This window comes from Dreissena polymorpha, chromosome 2 (assembly GCF_020536995.1).
Source record: "Dreissena polymorpha isolate Duluth1 chromosome 2, UMN_Dpol_1.0, whole genome shotgun sequence".
NCBI classification, from domain to species: Eukaryota; Metazoa; Mollusca; class Bivalvia; order Myida; family Dreissenidae; genus Dreissena; species Dreissena polymorpha.
This window is the reverse complement of record NC_068356.1, coordinates 118,997,610-119,013,742: the sequence shown is the minus strand read 5'-3', so window position 1 is coordinate 119,013,742 and position 16,133 is coordinate 118,997,610. Positions and strand designations below refer to the sequence as shown.

Here is a 16,133-nt window from a genome sequence, read left to right as displayed (position 1 = left end):
ATGTTTGTTATACTACCATAAATTCTATTTGAATATAATTTAACATATTAAACATACAGTTTGGTTCATTGAATGCCTTGGAAAATAAAGTTGGGTTTTGTATTTCGTTTTTTTAAATAAAAAAAAACAAACTATTTCCGGTAAAAAATGGCAGACGGTACACAGAGAGTTCTAGCAAAATGTCAAAAATGCATAGATTCTGGAGATTATTACGAAGCCCATCAAATGTTTCGAACCCTTTATTTCAGGTTTTGAAAATTGTTATATCATTAAATTAATAACACAATATTTCTGCTTCACATGCATTATTAATCAAATGTTGACATGACACGCTGTTGGCATTTTTGTCTTTCATACCATGCAATGCATACCCGTTTCTCTCTGAATACTTTGTTCTTGTATCAACAGTAAGAAGACTTTTTAGATTCCCGGTAAAGAAGTTAATTATACACACACAAAACAGTAATGTATGTATTTAAAAGAAAAGCGATCGTACAAATCTTCACATTGTGGTCTCCTTATATCTATCATATTGTTCACAGGGATCTTAAAGAAAAATGCTCTACCGGTATATATTATAACAGACAGTATACAAGGGATACAACTGTCAAATTTCCTGCTCAACACCATAGCATGTCTATCCATTGTATCGGCCCTCTTAATGATAACATTGGAATTTTGGAAGTGAACGAATACACAAACATGCATGTGTTATATGTCAATATATAGTTAAATGTCTATTTTTGGACATTACAACAAAAACTGCATTTAAATCGGTAATGTTTTGACAAAATACTTACTATACTTAGCTCATTTTAGTAATCTGTTTCATGTACCAACCCTCTCATAGTATCGGCCCTTCTGTTTGGTTGTTTAGATTTGTAACTTTGCGCATGTGCTTGTTCTAAAAATAGTAACTTTATGGAAAAACAAAACTCTTGCTCATTTTGTTTTTAAAATATTTTTACATTTTATTGAAAAATAAGCGGCATATACAGTACAGCCAATGCGGAACAAACATCATCCTTGCTTACGCCACGGCCAGAAAATGAGTACTCAGCCGCCGCGTCTTGTGTTCACGCGGCGTATTGTCGAGGCACTCGACATCGATCCACGCAACTACGCCGAGTCTGTATTAACCGCTCGTACTTTAGCGGCATAAATCCGCTGCATACGTACGAGGCGGATCAAGTGCAAAAATATACACCTACATGTACATTTATTCAGCGTCGAAACCTTGATTTTCGCTACTTTCATAGTTTTTATTTTCATGTTTTAATTAGCGGATATGATTTTTATATGATGCTTTATAGACTATTTATATAATATCACGTCCTCAAATATATTCGACACGTAATGCGCCGTAACAAATTATCGTTGAACTAATAATGCACAACTGTAAATGTTTCGTTGGATTCTCAAATTAGCATTATTCAATTTGTAATCCGAAACACTCTTCCGAATTTTAATGCTAACGCAACATTAACAATTAAATTCTAGCGTCAAATAAACAGTGCTTTATACTTTGTCTCTATAAAAAGCGCGCGAAAATTATGCAGACATGTAGAACGTCGCATGGAAAGCGTGGGTGTATTTTTTGTTGTATAAAAACATGAACATCACGTCAGGCCATTTACGCTTGTTCAGTGGGAAAAAACCTGCCCCAATTGGACGTTATTTCATCACATCTTTAAATAGAAACAAATGCCAAAATTTATTTGACACTTAAGAAAAATGGCGTATGTTTGTATTTTTTGAAATTCATGAGAACTTTTATCGTAAATATTTACCAGAAATTGCTTTTAAACTGGAATATATGGGACTATCGGGTAATGAGTAGCGACGGGAAAAATAGTAAGTATGCAGTAATAGATGCATTAAATTAATTATGATTTTAGATATTATTATAATTATTCTTTTAGAATTTATTGACTCACTTATCATTTTAGAAAGATTTTTATTTTATGATCCGCATCGACTCGGCGTCATGTTGCAAATTGCTTCTTGCTTCGGCAGACAGATGCAAAGCATCGCAGCCAAATGTGACGTGCTGCCGCAAACTGACGCGGCTTCAACAGTCGACTTGGCATCGACTCGTTGCGCCTTGACGCAGCGGATCGCGAAATATGTTTGTTCTGCGTTGGCTGTACTGTAAAACAAAACCTTTCATTCAAAAAAGCTAAACTTTACTTGGACACAGGTGTGCACAACTGAAAACTGATAATTCTGGCTGTAATTTCCATATTCCTATGAAATTAACCTCTTTTAAAGTTACATATTAACTGGCTAGTTTCTTTTCATAGTTTAATACAACATAATTACAATTAAATGTGATTTGTTTGCTCGAAATGGCTGTACGTGACTATTTATTGAAAACAAATTGATGAAAAAAGACAGTCTATTGTTTGTCTTTGTAAAAGTGTTTATGCGATACAGTACAGCCATTTTTTGTAACCTTTTTCCATAAATCACTTGGGGCTATCTTTCTTGATTTGGGAAAGTGTCTGGCCTTCCATTTTGAGGGAAATGTTTTCGACAAAACTGAGAAAGGGGAAACAATTTCCTTAAGTGAATTTGAAATTTCAAGAAATTGCATCATTTTAAAGAATTTTTTTGCAGAAGGGGCCTTTCTCTCAACAACTATTTCTCTTGTAAAAGCATGACTATTAGTATAAAATGTATTTAAGTGATATACATCTGGTGAAGAAAGTATGTTTGTCCTGTTTTTGGATAAAGCACATTTAGAAATATATTACACATTGTATTTAGATAAAGTAATTTTTTTGTTAGCACAAAATCAATTTATTTTGTTATACCTTCCATGTTATTCCCGGTCACATGTATTTTTCATATTTGTAGGTATAGCACAGCTAAAAAATATGCTGAGGCAATAGATCTGCTGTATAATGGTGCATTAACCCTCCTTAAGCACAAACAGGTAATTGATGTGATAACTTAAGGTAAATTTATATTTTGTGTAATAAGTTTTCCATTGTTTCTGTAGACCCAGCACTCTTGTTATGCAGTAGTGATTTGTATCTGTGAACAGTTTGTCCTGTTTACAAAATAAATTCATAATGCACTTGGATAATAGGAAATGGCTCAAATGATTGGGTGCTTAATTTATCCATGCATTTCCATTTTGTCAATTTTTGTATTACAAAGACGAGTTCACATTAGTTTATAAGTCACAAAAGGATTTTATTACTAATGCAAAAGCTTGGTAATTGTGTCTTCATACCGGAGTAAATTCATTATGTTTCACTGTTTTCTGCTAGTCTAGCTAGTAAACTTTGTGCATGTGTGTTTATTGACAATATTCCGATGTGTTTCAGTATGAAAGTGGTTCTGACCTGGCTCTTCTCATGGTGGATGTCTTGAATACTGCTAAGGAGCCTGTCACAGAAGGTCACACAGGTATTATATAGTATTGCTCAAGCTCTGTTATGTTGTCTGGTCATTGGGTCACACAATTTAAAATAAGTCTTTCAGGACACAATAGAAAGATGAAGGAGAGAAAGGTATGGTGTTTTCCATCAATCGTCTTGGTAACAAATTAAGTCGTCACTCTGGGAGCATTGATTCCTAGCAAACATGATGTACCATGTTCAGTCACTACTCAGGGAGCTTTGATTCCTAGCAAACATGATGTACAATGTTCAGTCACTACTCTGTGAGCATTGATTCCTAGAAAACGTGATGTACCATGTTCAGTCGCTACTCTGTGAGCATTGATTCCTAGCAAACGTGATGTACCATGTTCAGTCACTACTCTGGGAGCATTGATTCCTAGCAAACATGATGTACCATGTTCAGACATCACTTTAGGACCATTAATTCCTAGCAAAAATGATTTACCATGTTCAGTCAATACTCTGGGAGCATTGATTCCTAGCAAACGTGATATACTGTGTTCAGTCACTCCTCTGGGACCATTGATTCCTAGCAAACATGATGTACCGTGTTCAGTCATACTCTGGGAGCATTGATTCCTAGCAAAAGTGATATACTGTGTTCAGTCACTCCTCTGGGACCATTGATTCCTAGCAAACATGATGTACCGTGTTCAGTCATACTCTGGGAGCATTGATTCCTAGCAAAAGTGATGTACCGTGTTCAGTCATACTCTGGGAGCATTGATTCCTAGCAAAAGTGATGTACCGTGTTCAGTCACTTCTCTGGGAGCATTGATTCCTAGCAAACGTGATGTACCATGTTCAGTCACTACTCTGGGAGCATTGATTCCTAGCAAACATGACGTACCATGTTAAGTCACTACTCTGCAGGGTTTTCCCCAGGCCATTTAAGCTTGAATTTCGAAATCAGAGTCCCCAGGGCGCTTGAAATTTTCCGATCAGTGTATTTTTTAGTAAAAGAAAGTGGAGATTGTCCAAAAAAAAATCACGGTTTCTCTATCAGTGTTTCAATATTCCCTGTTTTAAAAGAGCACTCGGTACCTACTTTCACAAGTAATCGCCATAAACACCACATGGGGCAATGGATAATCCACTGATAAGAGAATAGCATGACTCGCGTATCAATTATTCTAGCCACATTACACAGTCATTTAAATGCTGACAAGGATGTATCTGGTAACTTTCCAGTCGTCAAACTGTGAAGTTCATCGTCCAATCGGTTACGCAAATGCTTATGAGGGCGGGGTTAACTATCGACCATTATTTTTGATTGACGTCGGGCATGAAGTAAGAGTTTATCGCAGCTTGATTAGCAAGACGTTGTACCATTTATGTAAAATAAAACCGGTTATTAGTACAGTACAGTACATTAAAGACGGTTTCGGGCATCATCATCACACCTTTTTACTGTAAACAAGTGTTACCTATGACTCATAATTAATACGAGAAATTAATTGCAAGTGGTAAACAATTAATTATTATAGCGAGTAAGTTGTGCAAATGACTCCCGGTTACAACTATGTGATGACAATTTAATTCCAGTACATGTATATTTCATCATGTCCATTTATAGAACTGATTCACCTCGTATTTCTGACATTTATTCGACATGTAATCTGCTTTAACAAATTTTCGTTGAATTAATTACGCACACTTGTAAATGTTTCGTCCGATAATCGATAGTTAGAAGACTGATGATGGCAACCGTCCGTGATCCTCGTGGACAACCTGAATTTCATGCATAAGTCGTCAAAACATTTATTCAACTCATAAAGTGTTTAAACAAATTATCGATGAATTTATAACGCAACGGTTAATATTTGTTGAAATCTCAAATGGGAATAATTAAATTTGTAATCCGAAACCCATTCCCGTAAGTCGATGTTAACGCATTTTTAATCCGAAACACACTTCCGAATGTAAATGTTACCACAACGTTAAATATTTTTGCTTCAAAATAGCAGTGCAAATTTATTTTGTGTCGAATCTTTTTCTCAATTAAAAAGAGCGCGAAAATTATGCAGTATGTACAACGTCGCGTCATTTGCATACAAAAGCGTGCGTGTATTGAGCGTTTTAACAAGCACACAACAGGTCAGGGGATTGACGCATATTCCGAGGCAATATTTCATCAAATCTATAAATAGTCACTTAAAAAATGGCAAGGTTTGTGTTAAAGAAATAATTGAGAGCTTTTATCGTAAATATTTACCAGAACGGAATACCAGAAAGTGATTTATAAAAACGGAATAAACGGGATTATCGGGTAATAAATAGAAACTTAAAAAGTAGTAAGTATACAGTAATAGAGTCTGGTTGAAACGGATGTATTGGGAAATCGTTCGAGTCGGGATTTTTCTATTTGTGCGGGAAAGTTTTAAAACAATTAAACAATATAAAAAAATATATATTTTTAAATGACTGGGGGATTTTTTTGAAGAGCCATAGCGCACCAAATGACGTCTTTTGACGCTGTTTTTCTTTAAGTTATAACGCACCACAGAACGTGAATTGACACGTTAAATTTAAAAAAAATCAACGTCGGGATGGGGACACCCCTCCCGAACCACCCCTAGCAGCCCCGGGGCGCCTGACAAAACTCCTGTGGAAAGCACTGCTCTGGGAGCATTGATTCCCAGCAAACATGATGTACCATGTTCACTCACTACTCTGGGAGCATCGATTCCTAGCAAACATGATGTACCATGTTCAGTCACTACTCTGTGTGCATTGATTCCTAGCAAACATGATGTACCATGTTCAGTCACAACTCTGTGAGCATTGATTCCTAGCAAACGTGATGTCCATGTTCAGTCACCACTCTGAGACCATTGTTTCCTAGCAAACGTGATGTCCATGTTCAGTCATCACTGGGAGCATTGTTTACTAGCAAACATGATGTACCATGTTCAGTTACCACTCTGGGACCATTGATTACTAGCAAACATGATGTACCATGTTCAGTAACTACTCTAGGAGCATTCTTAACATCTTCTCGATTCCCATGGTGCAATAGTATCTCAATAACCCTTAAAGGGACTTGTAAACGTATTGTCTTAATTAGAATTTCCTACTTTTTGTCACAATGTCAAAAGAACACTGTTAATCAGGGAGCATAAAACCACTAATGACGTTGACTCATACTGAAATCTCAGCTCTGTTTATGAATAATCATTATTTGAAATGGCTAAAATTATAGTGTTACAAATACAAAACAATTCAATAATTTTCAATTGTTTGCCATTAATTTTGTTAAATTTGATCACTTGTATTAAGTATAGAATGCCTTTTAAAATATAACTGTCAGGATGGTCAAGTGATAATATCGATAGTCTTTTAATAATTAAGACACTGGTCTTAGTAAAATTCTATACTTTAATTACAACAAAGCTCTCCATGGTAAAAATCTGGCAATAAAAGGTTTTACTGACACTTTAAAAAAAAGCCAAAATTTGTGAAAAATCCCTTAAAGCTTTTGATGAAGTTAACCTAAACCAAATAAGTTAAAGCTAAACTAATGTTGTAAAAGAGAGCGCAGTATAACCATCCAATTGTAACTCACTGTGTTCCGTGCTGTTACAGACAAGGTGGTAGAGCTGCTGCGTGTGATGGAGGATCCTAACCTGGACCGACACCAGTACCTGAACTCTGCCCTCCGCTGGACCATCAATGTGGAGCCACGCTGCAAGGCTGGACATCCCGAGCTCCACAAGAAGTGTGGACTGCTCTTCTGGCAAGGTAGCACTTGCTATTCATGTACATTTGTAACAGTTTCACTTTTTGTCATGGCTTATACACTTTCAGCAAGGTTTCTCTGACTCTAAATCTGCAATAGAATTCTAAATCCTTTATATTTTAGCTGTTTGGCTTGAGTTAAAAAATCGTCTTATATGCTTAAAATGTGACATTGTCTTAAGGCAAGGTAATATTGCATGTAAATCTGTAACTGTTTCATGGTGTGGCTCTAGAAACACAACTTAGGCTGTACCTTAAAACATGGAATGTTCTGATTGCAGAGTTACTTCATGTATAAATATTCAGTAGAACTGAACGATTTTCTGGAGGAAAATCCATTATTTTTAAATTGAAATGTGGCATGCTGCCTTTGAGAGGAACTTATTTCTTGTGTTTTACTATTTGAATCCATCCAAATTTCATAGCTTATAAATACAAATACTATTGAAGTTTTGAAGTTGTGTAAATATTTATATGATAATGCAGTCATTTTAAGTCGTATTATATTGTTGATACAGAATTTGTATTGAAAAAATTAACTAAGTATTTTTTAAATATTTACTTGTTTGTTTATGCCTAACAGTAATATAAACATGTAAAGTGTAATTGTATTTTGCAGAGAAAAATTATATTCAGGCCAGATATCATTATCTTCATTCCTCTGATGGCAACAACCTGGCAGCAATGTTGATAGAATACCACACTACTCTTGGATATCCTTCTGAAGCAGATCTTTTCATTGCTCAAACAGTTCTGCAGTAAGTGATAAGGCTTATTTATACCCACAATATAACAAAAAAAGGCAGAAAAGGGGGGTGTACTGGAATCTCTATGGACGTCTGTTCATGTGTCTGTCAGTCCATGTGTCTGTCCGTAGGCACATATTTGTCCCGAGTGATTTTATGCTTTTCGGTGACAAAATTCAAACTTACTAATATTGTTCTTTGCACATGCTAGGATTGTTTCTTATACTAAAAAATTGTGGCTGTGCGATTTTCATTGTCCCATTTTAAACTTTACAAATGTTTCCACGTTTTCATTTTACAATTCCTAAAAAAATATAAGTATTACTAAAGACTTAATTTGCACAATATGCATCTTTGAAACTAAACCTCCACATCTGTCATACTTAAGTTAATTGAGAGAGACTTACATAGCAAAAGTTAAACAAGAAATATCTTTCAAAAGATATACGGCGTTGATGTTGTTATGTTTGCGACCAGTGAAAGGAGATGGAATGAAGCGACCATGTATTTTAATGAAGGTAGTGAGTGATAATAAGATAATATATTTTCATGTATTAAAAAAATAAAAATAAAGAACAAGAAGAGGTGAAATTGTATGTTTTATTGTCAATAAGTATTGTAATGACTAGGTTTTCATAATTAAATGATTTATTCATTAGTTTCAATACGAAAAGAAAACATATTCACCACTGAAAAACTATGAACATAATGTTGAAATGAAATAAAAGATAATGTGTTATAATGTGTACAGATGTTAGTAGAATGTAAACACAAAAGATTCAATATTGCAAGCATCATAGTGATATGAATTTTTTGCAGAAAAACAGAACTTAATATAAAAAATGTACAAAGCAAAGTACAAAGAGACATATTTACACTAATAAACGCAAATATGGATTATAATAAATCAAAACAGATATATTTCCAACACCTTTATATTTCCTTAGTATCGCTGGCTACCGCCCCAAACCCCCGCTTTGTCGATAGTGGTAAACAACTGCGTACCGGTAAAGTGCAATCTAGCCTGTTTTTGTAGTGTTTAGTGTGGCCACTACGGAATGTAAACAATAGATTCTTTTAATTGTACAGACATGTGATTAATGCTATACTGCTTCGTAAACTAAGGAGAAACGTTTTGATGTAATGTTTAGAGGATGTTTTGTATCATGACAGTTTTTAATTTATTGTAATTTACATGTAATTTACGATATATTCATATTTCATTTTCAGTTCAAATGATATGCATCTAATGTTTTAGTCTGGGAACCAGACTACCAATGTTTACTTTGATTTTTAGCTCTACTGGCCATAGGCCAGAAGAGCTTATGGGATGGCATGGTGTCTGTCTGTCTGTGTGTGCGTTAGACTTTCTCTTGTTTATCCAATAAAGTCCACATTTTTCATCTGATTCTTTTCAAACTTGTTCAGTGTGTTGATATTAATGAGGACTCGAACCCTATTGAAAATGGGTTACATCAGAGTAAAAAGTCCAGAATTATCTCCCCTTGAATTTGAGAAAATTGTGAAATAAGGCTTGTTTACGCAATAAAGTCCACAGATTTCATCCAATCATTTCCCAACTTGCACAGTGTCTTTATCTGAATGATGTGTCAAACCCTATTGAAAATGAGCATTATCGGAGTAATAAGTCACGAATTATCTCCCCTTGAATTTGAGAAAAAAATGAAAATCTTTAACATTTTGCCATAACTTTTGCAATATTGAAGATAGCTACGTCATATTTGGCATGCATGTGTATCTCATGGAGCTGCACATTTTGAGTGGTGAAAGGTCAAGGTCATCCTTCAAGGTCAAAGGTCAAAAAAAAAAATCAAAGCGGCACAGAAGGGGACAAAGTGTTTCCGACAAACACATATCTTGTTTGTTTACATATAAAGTTCTATCCTTTTGAAACTTCAAGGGATGTTTTATATCATCAAGGGCCAGAACCCCATTGAGAGTGAAGAAAATTTGTCCAACTTATTGTTGAAAAGGAGCCATTTTAAGTTTAAATTTTAGGTTTCTTCTTGTTTATGCGATGATTTTCCCATTTTGGGTCTGTTTTTTTAAAACTTACTCAGATTGTTCATACTATCATGGGCTTGAGCCCTATTGATTCCAGCCAGTAGAGCGATTCAGGCCCTCATAAGGCCTCTTGTTGTATTATTAGCCAATGAACAATTCGGGTTTATTCATTTTGGATCTATCATGAATGAAGGTCATCTAAAGTCAAAAGTGACGTTAAACAGCTACGCCGAAAAAAGTCCTAACAACAAAGCCAACAAAGTTAATAAAAGGCATGTTACATTGCATCATGGTTCTCTACAAACCTAATACAAAAAATGCCTATGGGGTTACAACTGTCCTCTTCCCAGTATAACTACATCAGGCATCTGGGAAATTAGTCACTACTGTGGCAAGCTGAAGTATGGCTTAAGATCAAATAAAATCAGTATATGTAGTAACAACAACACATTTTCAGAAATGATCTCAATGTATCTTACAGGTAAACATGTTACCTGAAAAGGTTGCTGAAGTCATTAAGGTTTTTGCAGATAAACATTTAAACTTGTCATACATGTAGCTTATGTCTCATTACTGTCCACATGAGCCAAGTAAGAGCATTTGTTTCTTAGAAAATACTTGTTAATATTTACTGCAGGAAGAAAACATTCAATTTTTAGCCGGATTTTTTTCGAAAAAATCTCGGCTTATAGATTGATGTTGTCGGGCGGGCGGGCGGGCGGGCGGGCGGGGGTGGCGGCGTGCTCGAAAATGTTAAAGTTCTTATTTCATGGTATAACTTTGGTATGCTTGGACCTAGAGTCTTCAAACTTGACATGAAGGTTGGCCAGGATTAACAGATGACCACTGGTCATTTCAAGGTCATTCATTTGAAGGTCAAGGTCACTGTGACCTTCAATATAAAAAATGTTAAAGTTGTTATAACTTTGGTATGCTTGGACCTAGAGTCTTGAAACTTGACATGAAGGTTGGCCATAACTAGTTAGTAACCACTGGTCATTTCAAGGTCATTCATTTGAAGGTCAAGGTCACTGTGACCTTGAATGTAAAAATGTTAAAGTTCTTATTTCATGGTATAACTTTGGTATGCTTGGACCTAGAGTCTTCAAACTTGACATGAAGGTTGGCCAGGATTAACAGATGACCACTGGTCATTTCAAGGTCATTCATTTGAAGGTGAAGGTCACTGTGACCTTCAATATAAAAATGTTAAAGTTGTTATAACTTTGGTATGCTTGGACCTAGAGTCTTGAAACTTGACATGAAGGTTGGCCAGAACTAGTAAGTAACCACTGGACATTTCAAGGTCATTCATTTGAAGGTCAAGGTCACTGTGACCTTGAATGTAAAAATGTTAAAGTTGTTATAACTTTGGTATGCTTGGACCTAGAGTCTTGAAACTTGACATGAAGGTTGGCCAGAACTAGTAAGTAACCACTGGACATTTCAAGGTCATTCATTTGAAGGTCAAGGTTATTTTCTTACATTTGATAATGAAATTGATGGAAACTTCAAACAATATGTTACTAATTTGCTAATAAAAAAATTGAGATCAAACTTTCCTAATTGTCAATTCAAGTTCATATTTGTGACCTTAAATGTTATTGTTGTTCATGTATATGCATGCATTCAAAACATAACACAAGGTTTGCTCATGCCTTGAAAAGTACTTACATTTCATTTTGACCTTTGAACAATATTTCAGTAATTTAAGTATTGCATTGACAAAAACACGAAAGGTACTTTCCTGTCATTTAAATCAAAAATCCGGCTTCAATGCGGTCATCTCCGACCGCGGAACTCTTGTATGTAATTATTTCAATTTTATTTATTTTAATGACTTACATTTTATTATTAAACTTTCTTAATTATTGTATTCTTAAAGAATTTATTTTTGCAGATTTTTGTGCCTACAAAATAAAGACACAGCGATGGTTGTATTCACAGTCTACACAAAGCAACACCCTGATGTAGAGCGCGGCCCTCCATACATACAGCCTCTCCTTAACTTTATTTGGTTTCTTCTCTTAGCTCTAGAAAGGTATGCCTGTCTGTGCTTATCATATTTATAACTTAAGCACATGGTATTCAATAATATATAATAGTGCAATGTAAAAACCTAGTGTTTACATTGTGCTGTGGATTCCTGCTTGAATACTATGTCTGATGTTAGCTCTTTTCAATGTGATATCAGTCAGAGCTCCAGATAAGGTTTTGTGAAATTCTTAAATTACTACCAGATTTTGAAAAAGAATTCTTAACTCTGAAATTTTATTCTTAACGTTACTACTAAGTTTTGGAAAATAATTCTTATTTTTTCTAAATGACCTAAAAATAAATAATAATGGTTATTTTCGTGCAAAAAATCAAAATAAACATACTAGCAACTTTATATATACGAGTTCAACAGTGTCTTTTCAGTATTATACAATTTTATTTTTCAAAAACCTTCATATGCCCAAACTGTGCTTAGATTGCATGCCTTAGATGAATTTTTACATATTTCACAATTAAAATGGGTCTCCCCTTCAATCTTTTCAACGATTAGCCACGGGACTTGTCCCTTCCACTCGTTCAATGTTTTTTTGTGTGTTTAAGTTTGGACCCGTCGTGTTGGTTTTTTGTTTAGCTTTTCCTACTGTGTTGGCAACTGAACATACAACATCGTATAAGATCTTTTCTATAATGTCTTTCTAAACATTTAACTTCGGCTCACTTTGCGTACAATATGTTAAAAGCGTGTTTTTGGACGCTTTGCAGTTTTTTAGGACGCTCTCTGGGCGCCGCCATTGTTTTTTGACAGATAGACTGAATACGCCGCTTTTATTGGAAAAAATGCGCTTTGTTAAACAAACCCGATAACCATTCTATATAAGCATCGCAAAGATCTTTAATACGCGAAAAGAACTCAATAAAAATCGATACGAACCGATGTAAAAATAATATTCGTAACTTGATTTTGTAATTCTTAATGGTACGACAAGATTTTAAAATAAATACGTAACGGACTTGAAAATAATTCGTAATTACGAAAATACGACCCTTATCTGGAGCTCTGATCAGTTACATATATTTCTCATTATTTCTGATACTTACACTGCAATAAAAGAATCTGAATGTCAAATTTAAATGCGTTCTTTGCTTTATTGAAAGGGAGAGTATATGAGTTTTCAAGTGAGTTTAAGTAATTTTTTATAATCTTTTCCAGTGGTAAGCTAGCTGTGTTTGTAGTTCTATGTGAAAAATACCAGACTTCTATAAGCAGAGACCCTTCATATAGAGAGGTGTGTATACTACATGAGGTAACATTGGTAACAGTGAAGTTAATCTCAGTTTTTGTGGTATATTCAGTAGAGTATAGACTTGATGTAATGTGTGCTCAATTGGATAACAACATGTGTCCATATCTCCATTCATAATTGGTCCATGATTTACACATTTGACTATGATATAAAGGACAAAGTGAGCTGCATCATGAACAATGGCCATATGCAGCCAGCTTAGCTCCAGACCAGCTTGCAGGATGACAAGTCCGGCCAGGAGCTAGGCTGTCCGCTAATGAGACCAGGAATCCTTGTGTAACTGAATTAGAGAAAAATAGAAAAACAAGTGTTTTTTGTACATTCCAAAACATTTTGTTACAAGACTGCAAACAAATGCATTCTGCAATAAGTTGTAAAAAAGGTAATTTAAAAAATGTTCTTGATGCGTGTTCAGTACTTATAAAATTTATAATAAAAGTTACCGGTATTAAGAGCATTTAGCAAAGTAAAGTGAAAATGTCTCAGTTTTACTATACAGGTGTTAAAAAGGTTTTAATATAAAACACATAATTTAAAGCTGGTGCATGATGTTTTCCTACATACATATTTGTTGTTTTTTAATTGAAATAAACTACAGGATCATCCTAGGGTTATTAACAGATTTGTAATTAAAGTAGTCTAATTCAGGATCTATAACAGGGTAAAAATAAAAAGCATCATTTTTAGCGCGGCTGTTTTTGGAGAAACCCCGAGGTATTGTCATAGCCAGCTCGTCGTGTCGTGTCCTTCGTCGTCCGCATCGTGCTAAAACCTTAACATTTTGTCAAGGTTTTGATCATTGGCACTAAAATCAAAGTGCTTCAAAAAAAAATCTGACAAGCTTTCATTTATTAAAAATTAAAAACTGCACCCGCAACCAAGCGTGGCACCTGTTATGCAGTGCTCTTGTTAAGTCTTCTGTTACAATTTCATTTATCTTGCAATTTTAAAATTTTAAAATAGCTTACCACAAATGTCTAATATAACAAAGCACAGGGTCCCATGTTAAATCAGCCTCTAACTCAAAAGATCAAGGTCAATTTTCAAGATCAAAGGTTTAATTTGGCCAACTTCATCATTCATGATTTACTATTGAAATTAATTACAACAAATGTTCTTGATGAGACTTTGTGTGTCATGTGTAACAACATCCTCATTACTTCAATGGTCAAGTTCAAACATACAGCTCAAAGTCATTAGATGGGTATAAAACAGCTTTCCAAATTGTTACTTCATCATTCATCATACAGTATTCAAATAATACACCAACAATGACTATCTTTTGAAGAAGTTGTGTGACACCTTGGTGAATGGTCAAGGTTACACTCAAGTCTACAAGTCAAATATGTGCAAGATTCAGCTTGTTAAATAATAACAAGCATTGTTTACAGTGGGCTTAACATGTTACAGACAGGCATCTATTATTATATACACTCTTATTCGTTTAACATAATTTGTAATCTGAATGTGGTGCATTAAATGTCATACAACACAATGCTGTGTAATGACGACATACTAGTAATATCCTGAAAAAGTCTGGCTAGTAAGTAAATATGGCATTGAATTAACAGCAAGTAGCATAATACAAATTGTTATGCCCCCAGTATTTACAGATGCTGAAAAGCATATAGGGATTGGCCTTTCACATTCCTTTTTCAGTCTGTCTGTCAGGTATAGGTTATGCAAAATGACACATAACAATAATGCTTTCTACAAAGAGTTGATACTTGTATGAATCACCTGACCTCATTTTGACCACTTTATACACAAGTATACATTAAAATGTTTGTATTATTTCAGTACTTAGACAAGATTGGCCAGATATTTTTCGGAGTACCGCCTCCCAAGTCTCAGTCTCAGGGTGGTTTTCTTGGCAACTTGATACACAGTCTATTAGGGGAAGATGGGGACAACATGAGCCCTTCAGGGACCACCAGCCACACCCCTGTTCTCACGCCCCACACTCCCAGCACTGAGCAAAAGAGCATGACCCCAGTGGAGTTGGACTAGGAAGGCAGCAAGCAAAATAGAAGCAATTATTGTTTGCTATTTATATCTGCTAAAATTTTGATTTACTTACTAAAAAATGCTTAAAATATCAAGGTTTTTGACTTTAATAAATATCCACAGAAAAACACTATTTTTTATGGCAAAATATCTCGTTACTTTTTAGCTCGACTATTATATATAAAATATATATTGTGGAGCTATCCTACTCGACCCGGCGTCTGCGTTAGCGTTAGCGTGCAAATGTTTAAGTTTTCGTACTACCCCAAATATTTTCTTTGTCCCTTGACATATTGCTTTCATATTTTGCAGACTTGATTACCAACATGACCCCAACCTATAAACAAGAGCAGACAACTCTATCAAGCATTTTGTCATAATTATGGCCTCTTTTCCACTTAGAATATGCAGCAAATGTCAATGTTTTCGTACTACCCCAATTATTTTGATTGTCCCTTGACATATTGCTTTCATATTTTGCATACTTGTTTACCAACATCACCCCCAACCTATAAACAAGAGCAGACAACTCTATCAAGCATTTTGTCATAATTATTGCCCCTTTTATACTTAGAATATGCATATTATTGATACCGGTAAATCTATGTAAAAGTTTGCGTACCACCCTAAATATTTCCTATATCCTTTGACATATTGCTTTTATATGTTGCATATACTTGTTTACCAACATGACCCCAACCTATAAACAACAGCAGACTACTGTATCAAGCATTTTGACATAATTATGGCCCCTTTTACAATTGAACAAAATTGCATTAACTTCTTTATTAATGATCACATTTTATTATTGCATTGACAAAACAACACTTACCTGAATACCACAATGGATTCCTCCCAAACAATACCCCCCGCCCCTACCCAGAATCCCTTCCCCCCCCCAA

The 16,133-nt window shown here is 34.9% G+C and overlaps 1 protein-coding gene across 1 annotated transcript; it reads left to right on the top strand.

The window, feature by feature from the left end:
- Positions 1–130: 130 nt before the first annotated feature.
- On the top strand, positions 131–16,133 carry LOC127868730 (Golgi to ER traffic protein 4 homolog). The gene is made up of 8 exons (XM_052410755.1): positions 131–248; positions 2,860–2,938; positions 3,336–3,417; positions 6,999–7,154; positions 7,771–7,909; positions 11,823–11,963; positions 13,131–13,206; positions 15,025–16,133. The coding sequence occupies exons 1-8, from the start codon at positions 148–150 to the stop codon at positions 15,232–15,234; spliced, it is 984 nt and encodes a 327-aa protein (XP_052266715.1). The 5' UTR covers positions 131–147; the 3' UTR covers positions 15,235–16,133.